Source organism: Peromyscus maniculatus, chromosome 5, assembly GCF_049852395.1.
Source record: "Peromyscus maniculatus bairdii isolate BWxNUB_F1_BW_parent chromosome 5, HU_Pman_BW_mat_3.1, whole genome shotgun sequence".
In the NCBI taxonomy this organism is placed as follows: domain Eukaryota; kingdom Metazoa; phylum Chordata; class Mammalia; order Rodentia; family Cricetidae; genus Peromyscus; species Peromyscus maniculatus.
In genome coordinates this window covers 42,476,925-42,504,801 of record NC_134856.1, presented here as the reverse complement: position 1 = coordinate 42,504,801, position 27,877 = coordinate 42,476,925, and the positions used below count along the sequence as shown (strand labels likewise).

The 27,877-nt window shown below is 44.4% G+C and overlaps 1 protein-coding gene across 3 annotated transcripts in view; it reads right to left on the bottom strand.

Annotated features, from left to right (window-relative positions):
• Nucleotides 1-24,209, bottom strand: part of Pmfbp1 (polyamine modulated factor 1 binding protein 1) — a 48,785-nt gene extending 24,576 nt beyond the window's left edge. The window contains exons 1-5 of one of the 3 annotated variants that reach the window (XM_015992953.3): nucleotides 23,792-24,209; nucleotides 22,940-23,012; nucleotides 17,984-18,139; nucleotides 6,380-6,628; nucleotides 3,230-3,451 (exon numbers count right to left, since the gene is read on the bottom strand). In XM_015992953.3, coding sequence (XP_015848439.1) covers nucleotides 3,230-3,451; nucleotides 6,380-6,628; nucleotides 17,984-18,139; nucleotides 22,940-22,990 — 678 coding nt within the window. In that variant the 5' untranslated portion in view covers nucleotides 22,991-23,012; nucleotides 23,792-24,209. Of the gene's footprint in view, nucleotides 1-3,229; nucleotides 3,452-6,379; nucleotides 6,629-17,983; nucleotides 18,140-22,939; nucleotides 23,013-23,513; nucleotides 23,533-23,577; nucleotides 23,683-23,791 lie in introns of those variants that run through there. The other 2 variants (XM_042277671.2, XM_076572130.1) reach the window with 2 other exon arrangements.
• Between the last annotated feature and the right edge of the window lie 3,668 nt (nucleotides 24,210-27,877).

Genomic DNA, 27,877 nt, shown 5'->3' with positions numbered 1-27,877 from the left:
GAATTTATTCCAGGAACACAAGGATTATTCTATATATGAAAATTTATTAGTATGAGGAAATATTACCGATTTCATTAAAGGACAGGTCTATCTAGCCCATGCTGGATTTGGATTTTCCTTATATCCCTGGTTGGCCTTGAATTTGCAATCCCCCTGCCTCAGTCTCTCAAGTGTTGGGATTATAAGCATGTGCCACCATGTCTGGCAGTGACATAAACAGTCGTTTCTTCAACTTGAGAAAAGGTTATTAGCAAGAAGCTGAGAACAGCCTTGTGCTTAACGGTGAGATATAGGAACACTTTCTTAATTTAAAATTTTTTATTTATCTATTTATTGTACACCCTGGCTGCAGTCTCCTCCCACATCCTCCCCTCCCAGTCCCTCTCCTCCACCCCACCCCCATTCCCTCCTCTTTTATCTCCATCCAGCAAAGGGCAGGTCTCCCATGAGTATCAACAAAACATGGCGTATCAAGTTGCGGTAAGACAAAGCACCTTCCCATGGATTAAGGCTGGGCAAGGTGACCCAGTAGGAGGAGCAGAGTCCCAAAAGTCAGTAAAAGAGTCAGACACAGCCCCTGTTCCTACTGTTAGGAGTCCCACAAGAAGACCAAACTACACAACTGTAACACACATGAGGAGTCCCTAGGTCAGTCCCATGCAGGCTCCCTGGTTGTTGGTTCAGCCTCAGGTCCCCTGCAACCCAAGTTATAGACAGTTGTGAGCCACCATGTGGGTGGTAGAAATTGAATCTGGGTCTTCTGGAAGAGCAGCCAGTGCTCTTAACAGCTGACCCACTTCTCCAGACCCTATAATCCTTAAGATTAAATGTAGAAAAGCTTCTCTTCAGACTGGATGTAGTAGCATACATATTTAGTTAGCAGTTAGGAGGCAGAACTTGTGAGTTCAAGGCCATCCTGTTGTACATAGAAAGTTCCAGGCTAGCCAGGACTGCATAGTGAAACCATGTCTCAAAACAGAAAGAACCAGGAACCACTGTAATAGATCCAGGAATAAACTCAGCCAAAATACATGAGGCCTGTAAAGAAAAGTGTAAATCCTCAGTTAAAAGAAAGGATCAAAATCCCCACACATCATGCTCCATGGGGCTTGCTAATTTCCCACAATAATATATAATATGAGCATTAGTCAATATACGTGTGAATTTCTTCAAGAAGAGATGTCTAGGGATGGTTGTGGAATACAGAGACAGTGGAGGAGGAGGAGGAGGGTCTACAAGGTGCTGTTAGACAGTCACTGAGGAGCTCTGACACTGGAGGCAAGCAGATCAGAAGTGAGAGTCCTGAGAACCTGTGTGCAGAGGCACTGGGTACTGCAAGATGGCGCGTGAGTTAGTAGGGGAGGCTTGCTGTGTTCAGTGAATGGTTTGGGGACCCCTAGAGATCCACATAAATAAATGTAAAATTAAAGTCACGCCTCATTTCCTATGCACATACGGACTGAAGATTGAAGACATAAAAATGAAAACTTATAAAGATATATATATTAAAAAAGGATAAACCTTTATATTTTGAGCCGGGTGGCAGCGGCGGCAGCGCTGGCGCACACCCAGCACTCGGGAGGCAGAGCCAGGCAGACCTCTGTGAGTTCAAGGTCAGCCTGGTTTACAGAGCGAGATCCAGGACAGGCACCAAAACTACATAGAGAAACCCTGTCTTGAAAAAGCAAAAAAAAAAAAAAAAAAAAAACCAAACCCTGGAACCTACAGAGTGTGAGGATTCAACTCCACAAACATTGAAGTTTCCACATGGTAAAAATGCCATTAATGAAGTTAAGTGAAATGGCCTTGGGGACTATGCGCAGCACAGCAAAGAACTATTATTATATATATTAAGAAGCTCCCATAAATCAATACAAGAATAATAACACAGTTATTTATTTTTTAAAGAAAGGATTAAAACTACTAATTTGGTGGAGGCCAGACCGCTTTTGGTAGTGAGAGGCTTCCTAGGGTCTCTCTCAAGGGCTCCGGTCAGTGAGAAGCCATGTAAAGGCCTTGCCTGACTTGAGGAAAACGGCTTTGCCTAAGTCACAGAGGGGCTGTGTGTGCCTGAGTCACACTCAGCAGCTGATAACAAGCAGGCGGCAAGGCTAGAACCCTTGCCCTCAACTCAAGCTCGGAGGGTCCCTCTGCAGCTCCCTCTGGAGTAGGGGAGGCCTGTGGGAGACTGCAGGGCAGCTCATCCCTACTCTTTATTCAGCCTAGCTTTGTTCTGCTTTCTTCCACAGCTGTTAATGCCAAGATCGCTGTCTATAAACACTTGGATGTGAGTCTGTCTGGGGCCTTTTCCTGGAGAATCCACTGGACTAGAGGAACTGAGGATTGGGTGGAGGAAAATGTCCTCGCCCTACCCTTCAGTTGAACACAAGGATGAAAATTGTATTCTAAAAAGCTTTTGCCTGATGGGGGTGGTGGTGGTGCATTCCTTTAATCCCAGCACTTGGGAGGCAGAGGCAGGGGAATCTCTGAGTTCGAGGCCAGCCTGGCTTACTGAGTGAGTTCCAGGGCAGCCAGAGCTACACAGGGAAACCCTGTCTTGACAAAACAAAGCAAAAAGGTTTCTTTTAATTATTGTTGTTAAAAGTGTAAAGTGGCAGAACCATTTTAGTTTACATGGCAATCACTCAAAATTAGCATATCCTGATGTAGTAGTCCCCTTAATAATGACTCTCTCCTCTCTCTCTCTCTCTCTGTCCTCTCTCCCTCTCTGTCCTCTCTGTCCTCTCTGTCTCTGTCTCTGTCTCTCTCTCTCTCCCTCTCTGACCTCTCTGACCTCTCTGTCCTCTCTGTCTCTCTGTCTCTGTCTCTCTCCCTCTCTGTCCTCTCTGTCTCTCTGTCTCTGTCTCTGTCTCTCCCTCTCTGTCTCTCTGTCTCTATCTCTGTCTCTGTCTCTCTCTCTGAGATGAGGTCTTAGGAAGCTGCCTTGAACTCATTGTGTAATACTGGGGATTGAACCCATTTTTTTCATGCATACTAGGCGAATTCTATCAACTGAGTCCCCCTCCCCCCCAACCGCTGGTTAGGAGTAATCTTAAAGGAAATATAAAAGCTGGAAATTATTAAAACTGAGTGCTACAAAATTCAGGGGCAGGAACTCATTTGGTGGGATGCTTGAGTCTTGGGTGGAAGAGGCTAGGACCAGTAGAGGGACCCACCTGGGAAGTGTCTACCGCGGAGCTCCCAGCTAAGGATGTGAGGTGGGTCCTACCTGGCTGATGATGCCGCTGAGCTCCCCCTCCAGCATCTTCACTTGGCACTCCAGCAACTCGATGTTGCTCAGGGAGGTCTGGTACTTATCCCTGTAGAGGTTTAGGCTCCTTTCTAGGGAGACGATCTTGTCCCCCGCCAAGGCAAGCTGCTCTTGCGCCAGATGAAGCTTCTCCCCAGTGTTCTTATTATGATTCCCTATTTCCTCCTCGTAGAGAATGACCTGTTCATGTGGGAAGGGAACCGCACTGAACCCATGCAAGCAGCCAACCAGGAAGGGAAGGATAGGACTGTGAGAGTCCATGGCGAGCACACAGAAGCCCTAATGAACAGTGTAAGTACAGTGCAGGTCTAAGGGCCCCAGTATTTAGTATCGGGTTGTCAGTGATTGAAGTACTAATCAGGCTGTCCTGCTTCGAGCTAAGCTCTTAAAGGCAAGGGACTGCATCTTCTCCCGTTCTCTCTGACATGTGGTAGGGACTGAACACCTACCTGCTGATTAATAGAGATGAGTCTGAGCCATCCCTTTTCTGAAAGGACTTGGATGCACATGTCCTTTCTTTCCTGGGCACTCTCTAGAGATCTAATTTGGAAAGCATAGAGTCCCACATGCACACAGCTTCATGTCAGCAAGTTCCCAAGAGATAGTGAGGGGCCACGATCCGAAGTTCCTCTGAGATTCGCATGATCCTTATGTAAATTACTTTTCTAATCTGTTGTCCACTGGCGGGTATCTCGAGGATGCTCACAAGCATCACACAGGTTGAAGACAAGCTTTATGTATAGGAGGCGCCAGCTCATCTCTCTCATAATCTTGAGGGGACCAGATTTTAAATTAGCAAGTGATTGTATATAGTTGAGTGTGCTAAATTGCATGTCCAGTTATATGCGTTCAAGGAATCTGGAGGCTTCATGTTGTTTTAAACTGCCCAACTCTTGACAGAAATTGGCCCATTAATTAAGCTGGTTAAACTAACTGCCTCATCTGAGGTTCCTCTTAGGAAAGGATCATTTAGTTTAAGGTGTCCGTTAGGGAGAGAGGAGAGAGAACATTTGAGGTTCATGTATTATAGCAGAAAGGGTTGGTTCTACTCACATTCCTGTGGCACTCACCGTTTTTAAACATGTATATGTGTGCACATGTACATACACATGTGTCTCATATGTAGTATGTGTGCAGGGCCAGCTCCATTAGTATCCATGTAAACTGGTTGGAGGACCCCTGCAGACAGGGAACTCCGAGCAGTCACTATTTCTTTGCACACTGCTCATTCCAGCTATAAGCACTTTTGGCTGCTTGCTCTTTCGACCAGAGGGGAAAGATAGGGAAGACATGTTGGTGAGTGAATGCCCCCAGGAGTACAGTGGTGTGGGTTGAGAGGTCCGCTCTGAGGACTGTTCCACAGTATCTTCCAGAGCCTCCCAGGGGATGAACCCCAGTTGCCTAGAACAATAATCCACTCCATTCGACCAAACCTCCCCATGCTTCTGGGAACCTCTTCCTGGATTCAGTACATGACTGTGATCATATGCTCATCTCTGGTCTGCTCTTGGCCTTAGGCAAGGGTGTGGTGCTTCTGTGTTAAAGATGTCAAGAGAGGTGGGCAGAATGTTTGGAAGAAATTTTCTTTTCCCAGATTGAGGAGACTGCTGCTTGCCAAATGCTGTACCTATCCCTCTCCTTCCTAATAGCCAAACATTAATTTGATTTTGACTGGGAGCAGCAATATGTCTCCCAAACACCACATTTCTTGGCTTCCTAGGAGCTACTTGTAGTCATGCGATGTGATCTCTCTCTCTCTCTCTCTCTCTCTCTCTCTCTCTCTCTCTCTCTCTCTCTCTCTCTCTCTCTTTCTCTGTAACTTCTGTGTGTAACTGTCCTTAAAAGGACAACATGCACTTTCTTCCTGTCTTCCCTTTCACTTGGGTTATTTGGGATAAAGATGTGATTGCTGGAGTTCTGGCAGACACTTCAGGTGACCCAGAGAATGGACGAATGAGTGGATGTGAAGATAAAGCTAAAAGTCAGACTTAGGGATCCCGATGATACATGCACTTGTCATAACGCAACAGGCCACCTGACTGCTGTTCACAGCTCTTTTTAGTCCTAAGAGGCATCCCAGCTAATTTGGGGGTGCTTTATCCAGGCTGGGCTCTGGTTTAGGGTGCAGTGAACAGCAGTTTGAACACTTAGGGCTTTATTAACCCACAGTCGAAGCTCACAGACTTTCCCCAAATGACATTTTGTGGGGTAACCTTTCTTCCTTCCTCTCCCAATCATTTTTGAAAACTCTTTCTAGGCCACACTATGCCCTTTAAAGAATTTTCTATGCTCTCTGTAAGGCCCCCTTTAAAGTCCCTGGAGTTAGTCTTTAAGTAAAACACTGTCTAAAATACTCCTTGGAATTTTCGTTAAGTCTCAAAGAAGAAACCATTAGGGGAAGGCCTGCCTATGGGTCTGTCTGCCCCATTACTTAGGAACACAGTACTAAGACATCTGTGTCCCTCCTGCCAAACTGGGCCGAGTCCTGTGGGTCTTTGGAATTTAATTGGAATTTCATAGGGATGCTATTCTTTGCTTTAAAAAAAATATAGGCCTGGAGCATCAATATAAATGAATGTTCAGAATGCACTTAAACTGTAGGCTCTAAAACTCCAGCCTGAAGAAACAATATGGCACTTAGTGACGCACTCAGAACCAGAGGCTGCACATCTTACCACTTGTGCAGGTGCCAGGGATTTATACAGCACCAAAAGCCAACTTTCCTAAAAATACTTGGTTTAATGGACCTTTTACTGTTTAAAAAAAAAAAAAAAACCCTGAGAGATCTGGAGTCTCTTGAACTTCAACAGCCATAACAATATGGAGAAGATGGCCTCTCACACATAGATACACCAGACATGTGTGCACAGGAGCCCCACGCTCCACACGCGTTAACACCGGCTCTCTCAACCTAGTCGTGCCGGTCCATTTAGTTTCCATTTGCTAACCTTCGGACGGGTCATGAACTAAAGAGGGAAGGCTCTTAAGTCTGCTCAAGGTGGTGCAAAGCCCTCCCTTGGAAATGCATGCTTGCGTACTGGTGGGCAGGGCCTGAGTGCTGGGGGTGCAAGGGCACCTGGGACATGCCCAAGGTGAATCTCGAGATACCTCGTCTTCCTTGAGTTTGCAGTGATGGTGAAGAAGAACCAGGTCGGAAGTCTGCTTCTCCAGGATCGACTGGTACTGCAGGAGAGAGCAGTAGGAGTTCTGCAGCTCCTGGGTGCGGTACTCCAGCTCCTGCTGCAGCGCCAGGAGCTTCTTCTTCAGCTGCTGGAGTTGCCTCAGATGACACTGCTTGTTGGACTTGAACTCTATCTGGGTCTCCTTGTAGGCTAACGCCTGGCCTTGCTTCTTGTTCTGTAGCACAGACAGGATGTGGAGAAGAGGGTTAGAGGGCCACTGAGGGTGCACTCACTCTTCGGCCTCTTTGCATGTGTTCAACCATTTACACCCAGCTCTTCACCCTTTGATGTTTTCATCCACAGAGACATTTCTAAACATTTCACTACATTCCTCGAGGAATCACCTCATATTCCTGCTCTGCAAGGAGGAATCAAAAGAAGAAAAGATGATTCTTTAAAAAAACTTCAAAATTACATTTATTAATGTGTGTGTTGGGCGTGGGTGGGTGGGTGGATGTGTGTCTACCATGGTCTGCATGTGGAGGTCAGAGGGCAATTTTGGGGAATTGGTTTTTCCTTCCACCATGGGGGTCCTGGGAATCCAACTCGGGTCATCAAGAGTGGTGCAAGACCCCTTACCCATTGAGTCACCTCACTGCCCTGCACCCCGAGCCAGAAGAAAAAAATCATACATGTAAAGGATCTAGAGAGATATAGTTAATGCTGTGCTTATATGTTACCTACACACAGAAGGATGACAAGCTTGACCTGGAAGGAAGCACATTTTTGGTTAATGGTTCTTGAGCTGAATTTAGTATTAAAAGTTCCCGGGTGAACAGAGCACTGAGTTTGCTGGATTCTAGGACTTCTGGGATGCTGCAGTATGGAAAGCAGAGACAGTGCTCACTTCTGGGCACCTACTATCTCTCTTTAACAAGGTTGTCACCTGATGTGTGTGTGTGTGTGTGTGTGTGTGTGTGTGTGTGTGTGTGTGTATGTGTGAGCGCGCGTACACACACTCTCTTTCCCTGACAGTACACAGCTAACCCACAGTCTTCTTGAATGGCTTCTGGATCATTCACTGTGTCCACTGAACACCCTTCTGTCCCAGGCCCTCTGCTGACAGGACACATCCCTGAGTTATTTTTCCAGGAAAACTGAAGTTTTGTAATGGTGCTTCTATATTTTCTTATCCTCACCTGTTATGACAATGGCATGTCAAAGAGACATAGATAAAGAGGTAGCCTGGTGGTGGTCCTTAGCATCCATCTTTCTGCTCATTCTTCCAGGCTCTCTCCTTGTTGGGCTTGTTAAGCTGCCTTTGTTCTAGAGTTGTAGACCTACCTGGCACATCCTTTTTGTGCTCTTTCTTACTTTGCTTGCATTTTTCTGTGTATCTTACATTCTACTTGCATTATAAACACCTACAGAGTAATGGCCATGTCTGTTCCTACAGGGCTTAGATTAGAGATTCATGCATAGCTCTGTATTTAGATGAAAGGAATGTAAGCCTGGCCGGGGAAATTTTGTTGGTTCTCAAGAACTTCAGTCTATGGCCTTGGTCTCACTAACAGAATACATTTAACAAAACAGCATTTAAGCATGTTTTGGAATATTTTCCTCTTTTTTCCTTCCTTCCTTCCTTCCTTCCTTCCTTCCTTCCTTCCTTCCTTCCTTCCTTCCTTCCTTCCTTCCTTCCTTCCTTTTTTTCTTTCTTTCTTCCTTCCTTCCCTTTCTTTCTTCTTTCTTTCTTTCTTTCTTTCTTTCTTTCTTTCTTTCTTTCTTTCTTTCTTTCTTTCTTTCTTTCTTTCTTTCTTTCTTTCTTCTGAGGCAAGATTTCTCCATGTAGTTTTGGTGCCTGTCCTGGATCTCGCTCTGTAGACCAGACTGGCCTTGAACTCACAGAGATCTGCCTGGCTCTGCCTCCTGAGTGCTGGGACTAAAGGCGTGTGCCACCACTGCCTGGTTGGAATATTCTCTTTTTTAAACTTATATATATATATTTTACTTTTTCCATATATGAGTACTGTATTTACATCATTTTCACCCCTCTGTCTTCCCCTCCATTCCCTCCCATGTGTCTCTACTCCCTCTCAAATTTATGATCTCTTATTCTTTAATTATTATTATTCTATCTGTCATCTATCTATCTATCTATCTATCTATCTATCTATCTATCTATCTATCTATCTACCTATCTACTATCTACTTATCTATCCATCCATCTGACCTACTGAGTCCATTTAGTGTTGCTTGTATTTGTATGTGTTTAGGCCATGTACTTGGGATAGGAAAGCCTATCAGGGGTCTTGTCCATGGAGATAACTGGTTCTTCTTCTCAGCAGCCCTTGATAGGCTGTAGCTCTTCAGCTAGGGGAGGGTCTTGTAAAATTTCTCTCATCCATGTTGCATATAAACTGGTGTTGCCATTGTCAGGTCTTACTGAAGCAGCCATACTGTTGACGTCTCCTAAGTGCAACTTGCTGGTCTTATCTAGAAGACAGGATCTCATAACAGCTGTCCTGGGCCCCTGCCTCTTATAATCTTCCCACCTTCTCTTTGATGATTCATCCCAAGCCTTAGGTGTAGGGGTGCATTGTAGGTATCTATCGCTTGGCACCCCACAGTCTCTGTCATGCAAATTAGGGTAGTCCTGTTTGAGTCAAATTCAGTCCTGGTCCAAGACTAGGGTCACTTGTTCTCCACGTTTTGCCAAGATGTGGATCTCTGTAATAGTTACTATCTGCTGCAAAAAGAAGTTTCTCTGATGAGGGATGAGAGCTGCACTTTAGAATACAGTTAGAAGTGATATTGGTTTAGGAAGATGGCAGTAGGGTTTTCTCTAGGGTCTTTGATGTCTAACCAAAGGTAGTTGGCTAGGTTTGCGGTAGCAGACATCAAATTCCTTCCCATCGGGTGAGCCTTCGGTTCAGTTAGCTCTTGGTTACCCACAAGATAGAAGTGCCACCATTGCTCCGTTGAAGACGTCTTGTTGGGCTGGTGATCGCCGCAGTTGGTAGGTTTTCCAGCTCTGTAGGACCATTGGCTGCCTTTTTCCCTTGGCGCTTCACATGGCACCTTCCATGTCAGTGCTAGCTCAATTCCTCCAAGTCCTGTGTCAAAGGACGTGGTATGTCCAGCACTAGGATCTTAAAAAAATGTTTTTTTGTTTATTAAGTTCACTGGATGAAAGCTGATGGGCAAGGCAGTAAGTAGAGTATTACCTGCAGCCTAGCCTAGCTCAATGGTGGGCTGTCTTTCTATGCTCAGACACGTTTCTTTATGTGCAACTTGTGCCATGCGAAGGAGGGCAGTCAGATGAGTTGGTATATGGGACCTTAACATGAACCACTGTGCGCGAGTTTCCAGTCATGCATCTGTCATGCACATCGGGCAGCCTTGGCCGATCCAAATTCTGTCCTGGTCCATGTCTAGGGCCACCGGACACTGGGAGACTGCATTTCCATGGTGTCATTACAGCTTGGCCTGCTCTCCATTATGGTTTCCAGGCCTGTCTGGGACTTTGTAGGGAGGAAGACTGACTTGGAGGATGGAAAAGGGGTAACAGCCCCCCACTAACTTCCCCTATGCACCGCTGTGGTGTGTCCAGCAAGAGGGTTTTACCTTTAGGTTCTGGGAGACTACCAACAGGCACAACAATAGCTACATTGTTTTCAGTCTCGGGGACTCAAGGCATTAAAAATAATGTTTCTACAGTTTCAATGAAGTTTAATAATTTGTAAATGATAAAATCTTGCCATTGACAAGTATGCAACTTGATAATTGTACTATATGTGTAGAATTATGAGAGTGGGCTGTGGAGACGGCTCAGTGAGTGAAGAGTCTGCTGTCTGAGCATAAAGGCCTGAGGTCAGATCCCCAGAAGCCATGAAAGCCAAGCATTGTCATCAGAATCTGTAGCATAGCACTGGTTATGTGGGGAGAGAGTAGAGACAGGTGGATAGACAGACTGCCCAGACTTGTTAGCCAGACAGTCTAGCCAATCAGTGATCCTTAGATTCAGTGTTGTTAGCCAGCCAGTCTAGCCAATCAGTGATCCTTAGATTCAGTGTTGTTAGCCAGCCAGTCTAGCCAATCAGTGATCCTTAGATTCAGTGAGAGACCCATCTCAAGAGATAAAGTAGAGAGGGATAGTGGAAGACATCTCATGTGGCCTCTACAGTATAAATATCTGCACATGTGCATTCTACACACACATGCATACCTCCGAGAGAGAGAGAGAGAGAGAGAGAGAGAGAGAGAGAGAGAGAGAGAGAGAGAGAGAGAGAGAGAGAGAGAGGAGAATGGTAAAGTTAATTGTGGGCAAAAAGTACTGCAAAGCAGACAGGAAGAAGAGACAGGCAGGGTGGAGTAGTTCATCATTGCATAATAAAAGTTTTGATGGAAAAGTTCATAGACAAGTTGAGTCCAAATAGGAAGGAAGCAAAAGAAGAATGCTAGAGCCATGTAGCAGGGATGTTCCAGAGAAAGATATTAGCAAGTCTGTTACAGACAAGAAGGTGCACATCTGTCTGGTGGTGTTTGAGGATCCCTGGAGATGCTCCAGCCACTGTGCTCTGCTGAAGCAGAGAAATGGTGCCAGAGGAGGTGAGAAAAAGACACCAGGTCCTGTAGGTAGGTAGGCCATGGTGAAGTCCTTAGCTTCCTGCAAGAGATGACAGCCCCATGTAAAATATTGTGAAGGGAGTTCCATGATCTTTCATAGTGTTTACAGAGGACACATGGCGTGTTCTACTGAAGGTCACCTGTAAGAAAGCAAAACAGGAGCAGAGAAAGCCCACAGAAAGTGGCTGTTGGAAGAATCCAGGCAAGGAGAGAGTGGCGTGGAACAATGCTGTAGCAGTGGAGGTTAGGAGAAACAGATTCTAGATACGTTTTGAAAATGGAGCCTTCAGAATTCACTGCTGATTTAGATGTTAGACTGGGCGGGGGGAATCATGGTTGTCCAGACAGAGTGACTTTAGCAGGTCAGCCTGAGTCACTGGAGTGATGGTGTTTTAATGAAATTTAGCTGAGATCCTAAGGAGAGAAATTTCAAGTGAGAAGGGTGGTGGTGGCGGGATGAGGTAAAGACAGCGCAGCTCAGAACCACCAAGACAAACGCTGACTGTGTCCGCCCAGTCAGAGTTACTCTTTCCCAGCCCCCTTTGAAATTTACTTCACCCACATGCCTCAGAATTAAGAAGATGGACAAGAAATGGACCACTATTGTCACCAGGCAAAAGAAACATTCAGCAACGACAGGGTAAATGTTTGGCCCAAGTAACTCATGAATGCAGCTGCAAGGAAGGGGATGAGACTTCTCAAACAAAGATGAAATCTGCAGCACCTAGCTGCAGTTGCTATGTCTAGATAGAATACTGTTAGGGGCTCTCAGTCTTCCCAAGCTAAGAGTGTTGCTGTTCTCACAACTCAATTGTAAATGAAGTTTGGAGACGAGGGAGTTGGGCATGCACGTGGGTGGGTGTGACTCTGTTGCTCTCTGTTTGTCTCTGTCTCCCTTTCCATCTCTGTCTCCTCTCTCTGTCTCCTCTCCCCTCTCTGTCTGTCTCTCTGTCTCTCTCTGTCTCTGTCTTTCTCTCTGTATATACTACACACAGGCACACAAATGTCTGTACAGGGAAGTCTCTAGGAACCTAGATCCTCTTGTCTATACAGATGGGGGGCTATTGGGAGCTATATAGAAAAAAAGTTATTGCAGCTACTTAATGTGGACTGAGCTAAAATGGGGTGTGAACATTTTGGGTTAGAGTTGCTTTTGAGGGACTCGCTTCAGTGAAGAAAATACCCCCAAGTCTCCTATGGCTCAAATCATTTTTTCTCTTGGCTTTTTTGAAGGTGAGCCTATTGCTGATGGTGAAGACCACAGATCTAGTGTGTAACAGGGTTTGGATCAGCCTCTCTGCCGCTGGACACAGGCCCCAGCTAAAGACTAGCTGCCGTCTCCTTGTGTTTATTTCTTCGTTCATCTTGCTTTTCTGATGTCTCCACTTTTCTCTCCACCGCCCGAAAGAATGAGAAAAGCATTCTTTGTTTGAAAGGAGCAAAATTGTCTTTAGGCTTTTCCTCCCTGCACCTGGGGATCCAGGAGAGTTCAGAATTGCTCATTGGTTTTGAAGCTTCCTGTGGGTATAAAATGTCTTTTCCTGAGTGCTGCATATGAAGCTCTACATCCTGGCTGCAATACTAATGAACTGTGAGTCGTTTCTCTTCCTCACAGGTCATGTGGAGTATTTCTGGATTTCACTTTAGTTGGAGGTAGCATGATAGGACAGTCAGATAATGGGAGTGTTTGGAACTCTTGTCCTACATAACAAATGTAACACCTGGACTAATGCCACTGATTAGGAAGACCCAAGAGCTGCTTAAATCCACAGAGCAACTGGAACTTTATGGGATAGGAATTTTAGAAATTTGCATATTATAGATGCCTATGGGTTTGGAGAAACCAAATTTTAAAGATGAGGAGAAATGCCTAAAATTAGTTCAGAACTGCTAAATTCCTGCTTATTTGTCCTTACATGTTTAAAAGCTTATTTTCTTAACTCTTGATAAATAAGAAATACATAGTTTACTTATATGTTTGACAAAGGGCAGATTCAGAAAGTCATCACTACACTTTGTGTGTGTGTGTGTGTGTGTGTGTGTGTGTGTGTGTGTGTGTGCATATAGTTATGAATACATATGAGGCCAGAGGTTGATGTCAGGTGTCTTCCTCAATTACTTCTCATCTTAATATTTTGAACCAGGGTCTCTTACTGAGTCTGGAGCTCACCATTTCGACTAAGCCAGCTCTGAGCTGCAGGAATTTGCCATTTTCTCCCCCTCCCCAGTCCTAGGCTTACAGATGTGTGCCACCCCATCCAGCTTTAACAGGGGTGCTGGGATCTCCATACAGACACTGCAAGTCTTTCACCCACAGAGCCACCTCCCTAGTCCCCGTCTTCTTTTCTTAAAAGTTCTTTTTTTTAGTGAAGATATAGATTTTATATTCTTCCTTGACTTTTAGTTTGGAATCTGGAAAGAAAAAAAAAAAAAACTAAGCAAGTTGTAAGTGTCTTTAAGGAAGTAATACTAGCTCTTTAGGTGACTGTCCAGGGTTGGAGGTGACTCTGGAGGCCATCTGGTCAACCAGATTTCTCAGCCAGATTTCTGTCCTGTTTTCAGCCACATGAAAAGCTGGAGATCTTTGGTTGCCCATAGGAACCTGTTTCCATATTTCGTCAACCCTACAGCCCCACTGTGGTCAAAGAGATTATAACTAGTTCTCCTTCCTTGCCTACGAGGCCACTTGATCACAGAGGAAATTAATTGGCCTGGCATGATTCGTTTTTTGAAAAGTCACATTGGTTTCCACCCAATACTTTGTGCTTTTGAAGTTGATGCTAATTGATTGATGTTAAGTTCTATATTTTCCCTGATACTGAAGGGAGGCTGACGGGTCTATAATTACCAGGATTGTCCTTTCTCCCTTTTTAAAAAGATGAGCACTTCATTTACCCTTTTTCAGTCTACAGGGACTTTCTTTATCCTCTTGAGTTCTCAAAAATAATCACTCGCAGCCATGTAATAACAGCTGCCAAGTCCTTAAGCACTCTTAGAAGAATGTCATCAGGTCCTGCTGATTTGCCTAAAGCCGGCTTTTCAAAATACCTTTTAACCATTTATTCCCTCTTCAGGCTTGCATGCTCTGCTGTCACAGGTTGGCATTGTTCTGATAACTGTGTCCCTGATGGTTTTCTTTATTCATTTAAGAACTTAGAATTTCGCTGTCTTTCCCCCAGTCGTTGCCATGAACTTCTTTTCCTGTCTTTGAGGTGTTGAGTGAGATATATCCTTGGAGCTCCATGTTAACCTTCTTTATCACTAGAGAGGCTTGTCCGTTACTTCCTATGTTACCTATGAGCTACGTGCACCTTTCTTGTTGTATTCAGTGGCAGGCATTTTATTAAAATGAGTGTTTGTGGTTTAGACATTTTTCTCACCAGACCCCTGCTTACATGGGATCCATTTTTTGAAAGCTATTTTGGAATGATTTTCTATTCCCAGACAAATGCCAAAAGTAGGACAAATTTCTCACAGCTCCTCCTTTACATTGTCCCAAAGCTGCCTTCTTATGCAGCCACACTAAGAAATTAACGCTGGTAGATTATTAGGAATGAAACTAGATACAGCTTTCGAATGTTGCATATTTTTCCATTAATTTTTATTTTCTGCTCCATGATCCAATTCAGGGCCACACATTGCATTTAGCAAATTCATTAAAATTGCTCTCATTACCAATGGTTCAAAATGATATTGTGTGATAATGCTCACCAGGCTTCTACCAATCTTTAGATATTCAACTAATTACCTTTACTTGAAAGAATAACATTTGCTTTATATATTTTTATACTAAAAATGGTGCCCTCCATCCATCTCCAAGATTAGTTCAACAATAAGAGTTCCATTCCATAGGTATAGTCCCCATGCCTCCACCAGTGAATAAAAGCTGGGTAAATTGTTACAAAGGCTCTCCCTTTTCTGATTTAATGTTAGTTATTTGGTTTCAGCTTTGTGTGTGTGTGTGTGTGTGTGTGTGTGTGTGTGTGTGTGTGTGTGTGTGTGTGTTTCTGAATATGCACGTCTGTGTGCATTTGTGTGGAGGCTAGAAGTTGATGTCAGACATCTTCCTCGGTTTCTGCGCAGCTTGTTTTTGGAGAAACAGTCTTTCACCAACGTGTGCTTTCCTATTCAACTTGACTGGCTGGCTAGCAAGGCCCAGGGCTTGTTTTGCCTCCCCCCCGTCCCCCCCCAGTGCTGAGATTGTCGACGTGCACTGCCACATCCTTTCATATGAGTCTTTTTCTACGAGTTCTGAGGATTCAAACCCAGGTCCCCATGCTTGCGCACCAGGCACTTCACCTACGGAGCTGTCTCTCCAGCTTTTGACTTGTTTCAGAGACGTGTCTTACTGTATAACTCAGGCTAGTCTAGATTTTGCTACATAGGCCAGGATGGTCTTAGGCTGGTAATCCCCCTGCCTCCAGCTTCCGAGCTCTGGGATTTCAGGTGTGTGCCACAGCACCCAGCCTTTGATCATAATGTTATTTTAATATCTTTGTTGTTCTTTTTCTTCTTTTACCTGGAGTCACTCTTTGACTAGAGTGAGGGGGATAAGGTATAAATTGAAGGAGTTATTCAATCTCAGGGTCAGGCAAGTGCAGGTTGGTACCCAAAGGGTGAAGTGCCCATAAGTTCTGCACCCTGGGTACCCTACTTTAAAATAATTCCCTATCTTAAAAAAATTATGCCAGGCATGGTGGCACACACCTTTAATCCCAGCACTCAGGAGGCAGAGTCAGGAGGATCTCTGTGAGTTCGAGGCCAACCTGGTCTACAAAGAATTCCAGGACAGTTAGGACTGTTATACAGAGAAACACTGTCTTACCCCCCCCCCTACCCTCCACCCCTCCGCCCAAAGATTCTCTTTTAAATTGTAATTATGGTTATATGTTTCTGAGTGTGAGTTTGTGAAGATGACTGCAGTACACATGGAGGTGAGAAGAGGACGTCAGGCACCCTGGAGCTGGAGTTACAAGAGCCTGTGAGCTGCCCTGCACTGGGAATCAGCTCAGTCTTCTGAAAGAGCAGTATGCTCTTAATGGCTGAGTCATCTCTCGAGCCCAAGAACCTCATTCTCTTGCCACAACCTCTGCTCTGCTCCTGGGTTTTGAGTCTGTATTCTTTGATTTACAGGGTCACACACTTTCTCTTCCATCTGCTCTCTCTCTCTCCTTCTATTTCTTTTGTTACACATAACATCTGATATAATATTTTACTTTTCTCCCCTCAATATGGTTCTGAATTATGACCTCCTGCCTATTTCCCCAGCTCCTCATCAGTATTACTCAAAATCCCAGAAAGCCTGGTGTTTCTCCTTTGTCAACACAGTACATTCTCCATGGACGGCAGGTTTTAAAGGGGTTTTGAGGAGATGAGTGTAGGGCTCCATGTAATTGTGTATTTGTATGCGTAGTCTGCAATTTAAATTTTGCACTAAGTGCTAGGGGAAAAAAAAGAGCTTGTTTTAAAGCTTGTCTCAAGCTGTTAGACCTTCTTCTGGGCAATTAGAATAATAAAATGCAATTTAATGCCTTTCTCCCTCTAAGTTGCCAGATACATTTATAAACCGAGTGGCTTTCTCTGACTGGGGTGGTAAGTAAACTCATGATAGCAGTAGTGGAAATATCCTAAAATGTTAATATTTAGAAAGAAATAAATGATGATCTTCTTCCTGAGATTGATTTAGGAAACCTAGTGGATTGTTTCCTCTTTCTGTGACTTCCTGAGGAAGGGTGGCAAGGTCAGTAAGATGAGGTGGAATTGCATTGCTGGTAGCATATTCAGGCAGCTTCAGAGAACAATGTGTGGTTTATATTGTGAAGTGGTGCATCCTGGGAGTATGCTAACAGATAGAGTGAGGAGAGACCAGGTCCTTGAGCACCAGGAACGTGTGGCGGCTACCTACACAGGAGCTGAGGGTCTAACCCAGGGATTCGGCAAGGGCCCGCGCAACCAGTAACTGCTTTATGTTTGCATGGAACTCGGTTTATAAAAAGGAAAAGTGGCCACAGTAAAGAATTCTCAGAAATCATTCCATCTGGTCCCCAAATTTATGTCAATAAATTTAGAGACTGGCTTAAACATTTCAGGTTTAGGGTTTCCTAAGAGAAAGAGAACCTCAGGTTGAAGTGAAATTGCTCAGTTGGTGAACTCTCTAGACCTATAGGTTAGTGTTAGTTCAAAGTCAGTCTTGAGAAAGACCGGCACGCTGTGAGGTCTGCCTTTTCACACTCAAATAGGGTATGGGTTACCAAGTGACTTGCTTGGGCTGTGAAGTCAGGCCCTGTAACAAGGCACTGAGTGTCAAGCAGTTTATGTGGGAGGTGGTTATAGAAAACTCAGGAAGGGAGAGAACAAGTTAAGCTTGTTATGACTGGTCCACTGGGCTCAGTCCCACTGAGGAACTCTGGGAGAGAGCAAAGAGCCAGCCTTGAGTTAACGTGGACTAAGGGGAAAGGGATGTAGTTTTTGATCAATCTTTTCCCCATTTGTTACTGGTTGAGGACTCCCTGGCACTTGGCTATTGAAGGACTGGATTCTAGCCTTTGGAAGAACAGCTCCCGGGCAGTGAGGCATCATTGTGGCATTAAGAACACCTGTCAACTGATGCAGAGAGACACCTCAGACTAGCTGCAGTGGCTCTCATTGCCATGGCTCACTGGGCAGTTTGCCCAAGACCCATCCTTATATCACCGTGATCTAGTGTTTTCAGGATGCGCTAAATCCAGAGAGGGAAAAAGATAATATTCAGTATTTCGATAGTGCTGGAAACAGCTAGATCGGAAAATCCCAAAGACAGGAATAATCTCTTCTGTGTCAGGGTGTGTGTGGTACATTTAGTTCTCTCACTGCTTGCTCAGCTAGCACTCTGAGTGACCCACAGGAGAACTTTCTTTTGTTCCCATGAAAATAAGCTAGAGCAGTCAAGGGGACTGAGGCAGGTGGCAGCTGCCCGGTGCCTTACGTGACTGTTATTCATCATGGCTTCCTCCACACACAGCTGGTTCTCTTGCAAGGTCTTCCCCTGCCTCTTGCAGACGTCATGGAGATTCTTGATGTCGAGCTGCAGGCTCAAGAGCTTGCTGTTCAGGTTGTTCACCTCTCTGTCTCTCTCCCCGGCCTAGGCAGCCAGACAAACAAAGGCATCCATTATGAACGACCGAGAAAACACTTGCTTTCCTTCACTTAACAGGTTGACAGGGAGCTGAATTTGCTGGAAATTCGTTCATCACACCTCCACTGTTATTACTCATCCCGGGCAACATTTACACAGGATCCATTTGTGAGGTGTCTGAGTGCCCCACGTTATTCAGACAATTACTTATTTATATTAATTAATCTTCGCCACGCTGCTGTGGGTGCATCAGACAATTCCCCTGGTTTTCGAGAGGAAGTCAGTGCCTAGAATGATTCCAGGCACCCAGAGAACTGTCTATAAATATTAATGGTTCTGCCACTGATGAAATAAACATATCGAGATGTCAGATGAACTTGTCAAGGCGACAGCGAATCAGTGATAGAGTTGATGAGGGATTCTGAAGTCTCTTAACTTTCTCTTTATCCATTAACCGTCCCCCTCCCCCTGCCTATTAACTTAGTGCTTTTCTTTACAAGGCTTCACCATTGGGAGAACAAGAGAAAGGCCTGGCCTGATCAGTAAGATCCCCTGTCTTTGATTAGGAGTTAGAGGGGTTAGCTAATTGTTGGTAGGTCAGGGTGGAGAGTAGTGACTGAGATCAAAACCAAGTGTGTGGAGAGTAGCAAGCTGGGTGGGGAGGGGGCTGGGTACAGAGCAGTGGCAGGGGGGTGGGCTGTCTATCAGCTCCTGATGCCACTTTCCAGGGTGGGTGGTGGCGGTAGTGGGAGAAGAACTCAGCAGGAGCACTCTGAACCTCTGCAGGCTTCATTCTATCACTGTACTGCTCTCCATCATGTTCATGAGGGAAGGAAGAAAGAGACTCTCAAGACACCAGCCAACAGGTCAGGAAGGTGGGGCTGGGAAGCCAAAGAGAGAAGGGGCAGAGACTCCGTAAGGGGTCCAGTTACACAAAGGGCCTCTGGGTGACGTTTGCCTGATCCTACAGGAGACTGCAGAGTATAATTACATCTCAGAGTCGATCTTGATTAGTGGGAATGAGAGCTGAGCCGTCAAAGTCTACTCCAGTGATGTAGTGGCCAAAGGCTGCACCGTGGGATGGGAGCTCCCAAGCACTTCCAGCCCTCTGGTGAGGTGACCTCAGTGGTCTTAAAGCAGCTGTTTGAAGAGGAACTCAGGGAAGGACACACAGTGATGGGGCAGGGATCTGAGCTGCTGCTCCAAAGCCGCACATCTGGTTAGGAGGAGGCCCAGGGCATCACCCATGGAACCAGGGTTCCGCCACCCTGTCACACTGACGTGGCTTCTGAAATTCATGAGCTACACAGAACACACTCCCATGGGAACTAGAGACCTCAGATGGACCTAGTAAATCAGGCATTAGTGGACAAGTCCGTTTAGGAGACCCTTGAACAAGGCCAAGGTGGGCCAGAGGACAGCGTGGGACCCGGAACCACAATGTCAGAGTACCCGGAATCCAGATGGTTCCCAGAAGTACTGCTGTCTCAGCTGATTCACGTCTTCATTTCCATTTAGTACCTGCAGGTTCCCCCCCACTTTACAGTTTAATTAGGTTAACGGCATGGCTCTGTCATTAAAAGGATTTCATTATCTCAAACCTCTCCCTCCTCCTTTCTAGCTCCTGTCCCTCACTCCTCACTTTAAGAAAAATAACAGTGGATGTCAACTGCCCCAAGCATGTAATTACCATTAAGACAATTACCAGGGACTCTCTTAGGAGAATGTGTGGAGAGTGGTTTTAAAAAATTGGCATGCAGACACTGTTTTCTAACTTGAAAACAAAATCCGTGGTCCCGAAAGGGAGCAGCTGCTTCACCCCGGCATCTTAGATGCCTTTTTCTCACGGCTGCGGCACAAGGGGTGGCGTGGAAGCTCACGGGGGAGTTGGACACACAGGGTCCCCTCCTCTCTGGCTACAAGAGCATTTATGTCATCTGTGAATTGGGTGACAATGCCATGCTTGCCCTACGGGAGAGTCTGAGAATGCTCTGCACCCTCACCGTGATGCCGATTTCGTCTTAAGGTGAGGACCATGATCTAGGGTTTCTGGGGATGGCGCCCCATCCACTGAGGACTCATTACTGCAAAGCCAATAAGACACAACTTGGGCTTCCTCAAGCTAACCATTTCATGCACTCTCTCAAGCTAGTGAAAACAGCCGCTCTCTCCAGTTGGACTACCCTCTGAGTAGAAAGCCTAAAGTTACCCCTTTCTTCTCTACCACCAGGACTTCAGAGCTAGGCCTTCAACATCATCTAATTTGGATATTTAGGGTTAACTTGGAGTCTCTGAGGAAATGTCTTCATTCATAAAACAAGAGGTTTAGGATAAATCATCTTCCTCTGAAGTTTCCCTAGACCAGTTGAATAACAAATATGTTTTGCTAGATGTCAGATGAAATTTGCTTCTAAAATAAAAAATGTAACTGTTCATTCCCAAACAGCAAGTCATTGAGCTCTTGAGGTATCAGAGCAGGAATGAACGCACATGAAGAGCAATGAGATGCCCCCCCACCATCCATTTTTAATACAGTTAGTTGTGAGAAGAGGCTGTGCTCAGAAACTCAAGAAAGGTGAGTTTTTCTGGGGTCCTAGTAGATCTCATTTTTTCCTAATACCTTGTACAAGACATTAGCTGTGAACTACTTATAATCCTATGTACTTTATGGAGAATGAATTCCAGGCAGATGCCTTTAGAGTGTCAATATGCATTAGGCATAGATTTAATCTGACATTTCATCAACCACAGCTCTGTAAGCAGTATTAGGGGCAGGAGAGGGACCAACAGTTGTACTGTTGATCTTTGGGTGCTGTCTGACGCCATTCTGGATCTGAAGTTGTAGGTGACGGCTGAAAAAGCAAATCTCTGCTGTTAGATGAGGTTTCATTTCCAGAAGCTGTGGACTCAGATACCCAGTTCTACTACATACGATTCCAAGCCGGCTACTCTGCCCAGAAGCACATGCCATTGGCCGAGCTACCAACTCACAGGCAAAACAGTGTTAACACTGCAGCTGCTTCCATGATCACAGAAAATAAGCTATTTAATGAGAGTGAATTCTGTGTTGATTAAACGAGCCTTTTGTCAATTAGCTTGCCTCCTCAAACACGTATTTCAAGAGGGGACTACATTTTGCTCTGAGTTTTAAAGGCCCGACAAATAGTTGCATGTTTACTCTCAGGTAAGAGTTGTGTCAAGTTTAAGCTTTCCACTCAGCAGTGCTTGGAGAGATAAGAACATCTAAGATCAAAATGGTGGCATTCTTGGGGTTTGGGGACTGGAACAAAAAGGCTTTGAAAAATTGGAGTTGTAGTTTCTAGGGTAACTTTGGAGTGAAATGGTGACTCAGGTAATCATCTATGGGAAATGATTTGTCCAAGGATGAAGATAAATCTTCAACAAATAATGGAAAACCACTTTTAACTATCACCAATACTACAACCACTGGACAGATAACAATTTATGGTGAGAGTTATGCTTTAGGAAGCAGAAAGCTGGGGCTGGTAAGATGTCTCAGCAGATTATGATGCTGGCCACCAAACCTCATGAACTGAGTTTGAGATCGGGGACCCACAGGGTGGAAGCTGTTTTCTGACCTCCACCTTGCCCCTATAAATAGATAAATGTAATATGATTTTACAAAATCTGAAAGCCTTAAAAACTAATATTACTTCAGGAGTTTTTACATTTGACTTGTGATAATTGAGTTTGCACTTATCAACAGTAATTCCAGACACTAGTACTGACATTGCTGACTTTGGTCCCAAGCTTCCTTTTAGAGAAACACTGCAGTTTTTGCATTACTTTTGATGGGAATTAATGGAAAGTCATTCAAGGTTTTGCCTTGTGAGCACAAATTTTAGAAACAGCTCTGCTCACATAGCAAATAATATGGACATGTTACTGTTCTAAATCTGGTGACACCAGCACACTTGCAAGCAGGTACTTTAGGACGCACGTGGTATATAGCAGAGGTTGGGTACCCGTGAAATATGAGCCACCTTTGGCTGGCACCTCAGTAGTTCCTTCATATTTGAGGCCGTTATGTCCTAAGGGGCTGTTCTACTAGAGGGCAGGCTCCAGGAGAACAGGGATCTCTGTTTCATTTGCTTTTTGAACCTCAAACTCCTAAAACAATGCCTGGCACATTGAAGGTGTTCCGAAGACATATGTTAATTGAAAATAATAGCCTAGAAAATTCATACCAGACACTTCTTCCCAGTAGAACTAGCAGCAAGTCCCATATGGCGGTAGTAACCCAGCAGGAAAGCAGCAGAGGTGTTTGTTTTAGAAGCAGCTTACTTCTTGGCAGAAGCACATGTCAACGTGAGACATCTCTATACTTATCCCAACAGACCTTTTCCGTCTTTTATGGAACAATGAAGGAATACATGCATAGAATTTGGCCAACTATTGTACAAAGCAGAAAACGCCATTTCCATATTCTACTAGATAAAATGAAATGTTGGCAACCATAGAAAATGTCTATTAGGTGCTTTTTACACACAGTGCCTGGAAATCTACCTAGCAAGCATTTGAAATAGGTACTCATCATGTATACTCCTGAGGCCAGGCAAAGGAGGCTCAGAGAAAGTGGACAGCATGGTCCAGGCCACTTGGCTGTTAGATGTGAACTCAGAATTGCTAAGGCTTAAATCTGGGCCCTTAAATCTTTGTTCTGTGGCTTGCTCTGTCCATGGTATTTTATGATGGGTATACCTGGAATTTGGAGGCATGGAGTTTGAAAGAAATCCCTCCCAACAAAGGTTCACCTTCACATATGTAGGCAGTTGGGAGGCTTACCTCATCTTTCAGTCCCTTGGCTGATCGCAATTCTCCTTTAAGCTTTAGCATTTTTGTGAGCTTTGTTATAAACCTGAAAAAGTCCAAGTGTTTTAGATGGAAAAAATAGAAACGAGTCCAGCCCTTTAAAGATTTCCCCAGCTGGATCTATGCCCTCAGCAAGGGAGTTGGAAAAATCTCCTAAACTGTTAACAATACCAACTTTCCTACCCATCTGTTTGTGTTTTCACAGGCGTTAAAACCTCTGTGAGGGAGGAGGGACCAAAGTTTTACATCTTAACCAGAAAACCACTATGTGGTGGACTCAAAAGTTTCTGAATTCACTCTTCTAGGGAAGAAAAAAGGTCTGAGTTGAGTGTTCTTTCTAGACTTCTAAGTATTCTGTGGGTCAGATATAGTTAAGACTTAGCCTTTTTTATGAAGCAGACAGGTTGTATGTGACCTATTTCCATAATAACTCTGGGGGTCAAGAACTACCACTATCCCCATCACATAGAGGAGGAAACTGAGGCACAGAGAGGTTAAGTGGCTTACAAGGTCGCACAAACTCTCTTACTAGAGGAAGCTCACCCACTCATTTTATCACTATGAATTTGAAATGTCCCATGATGCGATTTTTTTTTAAAGCATTAACTTGCCATAGTGGGGATTATAAAGTTAGAAATCTTATAAAGTGCTGAGAATTATCTAGATTAAAAAACTTCCAATGAAACTGAAGATGGCTGTACAGGTAACAGCATGTAACTATAGGATGATGCATTTGAGGTCATAATGCACTGAACTTACTAAAATAATCTAAGTCATTATGTTCTTAACCATAGGGCTAGAGGGAATTTCCACCAAGTCACTTACCTGCAGAATGGTTCCAAGAATGAGAAGCCACCAAATACTCATTCTTTGTGATAAGCTACATCCCCCATCCCTAATATAAGCCAAGAAGAAAGAATGGTTGTGATGCGTGGTGTTTGGAATGTTTGGTGGAGTTGCATTCTGATTTTCTGCATTCTAGACCCTCTTACATCTTCCTGCACAGAGATGCATCATGGGAATGATGACATTGCTCAGTCCTACCTGGTAGGGCTAGGTTGGGTCATTTCACACTAACAACCCCCAAATCCCAGCGGCTTAAATCCGAAGGATTACTTTTCACTCAGGCTACCCGTCCTTTGTGAACTCTCTGGAGCTCTGCCCTACATTGCCCGTACTCAGCTCCTTATCATCCTCAGCTAGTGGAACCTCTCTTATCTAGTCTGTTGCCATGGCAGCAGACAGGGAACCTGATGAAGTACATACTGGTTCATAAAGAGGAAGTGAAACACTTGACTTCTGCTCACATTTCATTGGTCCAAACAAATTACATGGCTGTACCTAACTTCCTTTGTTCTCCAGAGGGCATGTTAGTGAACATCACAAATAATTCCCACACTAGGCAAGTCAAAAAGATTAAAAGTAACTCGGCATCAAAGAATAATCAACAGGGCTCTGAGCCACCAAAGCTTTGAAACATAGTTCAAAATCATGTGAATCATGTCCCATGGGAAGGCCTCGTCTCTTTGAACCCTCATCTCTGCCTCTGGAGATGAAGGGGCTGCAGGAAAGCGACCTTCATGGTCTGTCCCAGCTCTCAACTTCGCTTTGCTGTTCTACCTTGACAAACATCTTTGTTTGGTAAGAACTATAAACTCAGTCTGAGCATCACACACTGAAAATATGTCCTTGAGAATGATGTTTCTCTTCAGGAACATCCACTGGGTCATCTGCAGATGATTCTCATATAGAATCTTATGTAAAAGGCAGAAAAAAAACCCACGAAAATAATTTTCTAGACTGTGATGGTTTCAAAGAGTATTTCAAAGGAAAATTAGAAGGTGTCTGTTCCATTATTCACAGGAAATATACTGGACTGTCGCAAGGAAGGTAACTCAGAGGGAAAATAACTGACTTACATTGGACTGTAGCAAGTGAAAACTCAGAGGGAACAGTAATGGGTTTTTGTCCCACAAGGAAGACTCAAGATTCCTGTGAGTCATTAGCAATGACAGTGGTGGACAACTTGGAAGTGTTTACAGTTGAAGAAGGAAAAAGGGTTGTGTGATACATTTTCAAGGTACTTGATAGTAATGTTTGCCAGATGGATGAGAGAGAGAGAGAGAGAGAGAGAGAGAGAGAGAGAGAGAGAGAGAGAGAGAGAGAGAGAGAATAGAAGGAGTTTCCATACTTCATAAATGAACATCCGGAGCCACCACAATGCTCTTTTAGGAGAGTGACTGACAAGCATTTTATGGAGAGGGAAACTCACCCCAGAGGGGATAGGATACTCTACCAGATCCATGATTACTGCTCTTTGGGGCCTATGACTGCATTAATGTCATCTCTTCTTAAGCTCCTGGCTTCACATCTTTGTTTCTTGCATCTCAGTTGGGTCCATCACTCCTTCATGCCTCATCTGTCTCATTCACCCAGGGAACTGTTTTCTCATTTTCAAAATCTTGCCATCTGTTTTTCAAATAGTGTTTTTCTTGGTGACAGCTGTGCCCAGGAAAAAATGATTAATAGTCTAAATAAAAACTTAGAGGCCCATGGAAATGGACTGGTGGGCAAAAACAGTTGCCATGCAAGCCTGATGACTGGAGTTTGATCCCTGGGATCCGAGAAAGAAAACAGCTGGATAGAGCAGCACACATCTGCAATCCCAGCACTCCTATGGTTAGGTGACAGGCAGACGTAGAAGGATTGGCTGGAAGTTTCTGGGCCAGTTAACCTGGAGTATGTTACATGATAGAAACCAGAGAAACCCTGTCTCAACAGGTGGGAGATGAGAACCCAACTCCCAAAAGTTGTCCTCTGACTTCACATGCATGCCATGGCATGCATGCATGTATATATGCACACACACACACACACACACACACACACACACACACACACACACACAATTAAAAATGTAGAGGTTCTAGTTTTCAGAGATTCTAGAGTCTAGTGATGCCTTTGCTTCCCCTCAGCCCTTGCTCAGAGCACTAATATATACATGCAAGAGATGATACTACCTCTCACTTGGGTGTCAGCTATGAACTCAGGTGTACAAGGGGAAAATCTAGTTTTCATTACTCAGTTTCTTTATTATGACCCTTTTCCACCACATAACAGAACACAGTTTTAGTTATTTCTAAGGAAGTGTCATTATTATCAGGTTAAAAAAAAAACCCAATTTTTTTTTTTAAAGCCTTTAAAGCCTAAATTCTTGGATCCTAAAACCACAGGTGGCCTCTGTGCTGTAGTACCTTGATCCTGGGCAGCAGGGTATAAACCTGGTGCCTTCCTTTCCTACAGGCTTTGAGTCAGTTGGTGCTCACTCTTGGGGATCATCTTCTATGATTTTGATGTATATACACATAGACGGTCTCTGCTCCCCTCCTCCCATAGCTGCCCTACCCAAATTTCGTGTTTTGCCTTGAAGATACATAGAATCTCGACTCTTAGAACAAAGTACTGAGCTGTTTTCTTCCACATTTGCCTCATCTCATGTCTCTCGCTAGGACCCAATTGCCCGTCTTTGTTCCAGTTCACTTATCCATTGTTTTTCTTAGCTCAGAGGACCATTGTGGGGGGAAGAAGGAAAAAGTGAACGGATAAACCAGTTCAGTGAAACACAGGTGTGGATCAGGCAGGCTTGGAATTCTCTATGCCCTGGCCAGGAATGTGCGGGCACCCAGCCTCTACCTCCTGAGTGCTAGCGTCAAGGCGTGCACAGCTACACAGGCTCATTCTTCTTTTTAACTTGGATAGAATAGACCGAGGGCTTACTTTTCCCCAACTAAAATGTATTTCTGGATTTCCAGGGAAAGTGGTGTTATTTAATGGAACACGAAAACAAATTTCAGGGGTTAATCAGAATTAGATTTACTTTAACTCAGCTCTAAGTAGTCATACTGGGTTTTAGATTTTTTTTTTCTCCAACATTCCGTCTTGAATGAAATGGGTATGGTGAATCCCAGAGACATTAATTACTGATGATAGGATGTTCAAAGTTTTATTGATTTTAAAAATATGTGGCCACCATAAATGGACCCAGATACCCCTTGTGCAATTTTTTTTTCCTGCCCAGGATGTATGGAAGAAGCCATGGTATGTAGAGCCTAGCATGAAGAGAACTCATTTCTTTGAATCTAAACCCAGTTATAAAAGAGAAAATCCTTGATTTTGGAGGTGTGTCTGATGGGGGAGAGGGTGGAGCCGTAGTAGCAGATGATGCAGGAGTTGGTTTTGCTAGGGTGTGAGGTCCTGTAGTATGTATAATATAGGGAAGGGGACTCTGATACCAAAGTCCAGTGGCTCTCCTCAGAAAGAGACTTTGGGATGAAGGAAGAAAGGAAGGGTCTGAAGCAAAAGACAAGCGTCCTAGGATATGTCAGACTCTTTGTCCTGGGTTAAACCTCACTGTGGCTGTTTCTTTTGGTACCTTTCCCAAAGGCTGTTAATTGCCCACTTTCTTACCTCTCTTAGAAACAGAAACCCAGTTTTACTGAAATGTCTGTGTACTTACTGGAAAACCACATCTCCCGGCCTGTCTTCTAGATAGGTACTGCTATGCAGTTAAGTTTTGGCTAACAAAAGGTGAGCCTTAGGAGGACTTCTAGGACATCTGAGAGAGGCAGTACACAACTCTGATCTCCCCTTTCCAATCACCCTTGCTGCTGACTCAGTGCCTGGCTGTCCAGCAGCTATTCGGAACACCAAGAGATGCTCCCAGAGACAGAAGGAGCCAGGTCCCTAATGATGTGGAACAAACGTGTCAGACCTGACAGAGAGAGCAATTTTTTTTTTTAAACTTTCTTTTTATTTATTCTGTGTCTTTCACATTGTGCTTCTTGATCTCATTCATTCCCTGTCCCTTCACTTCTGCCCTCTGCCTCTGCAGCCCCCTACCCCAAATAAAAC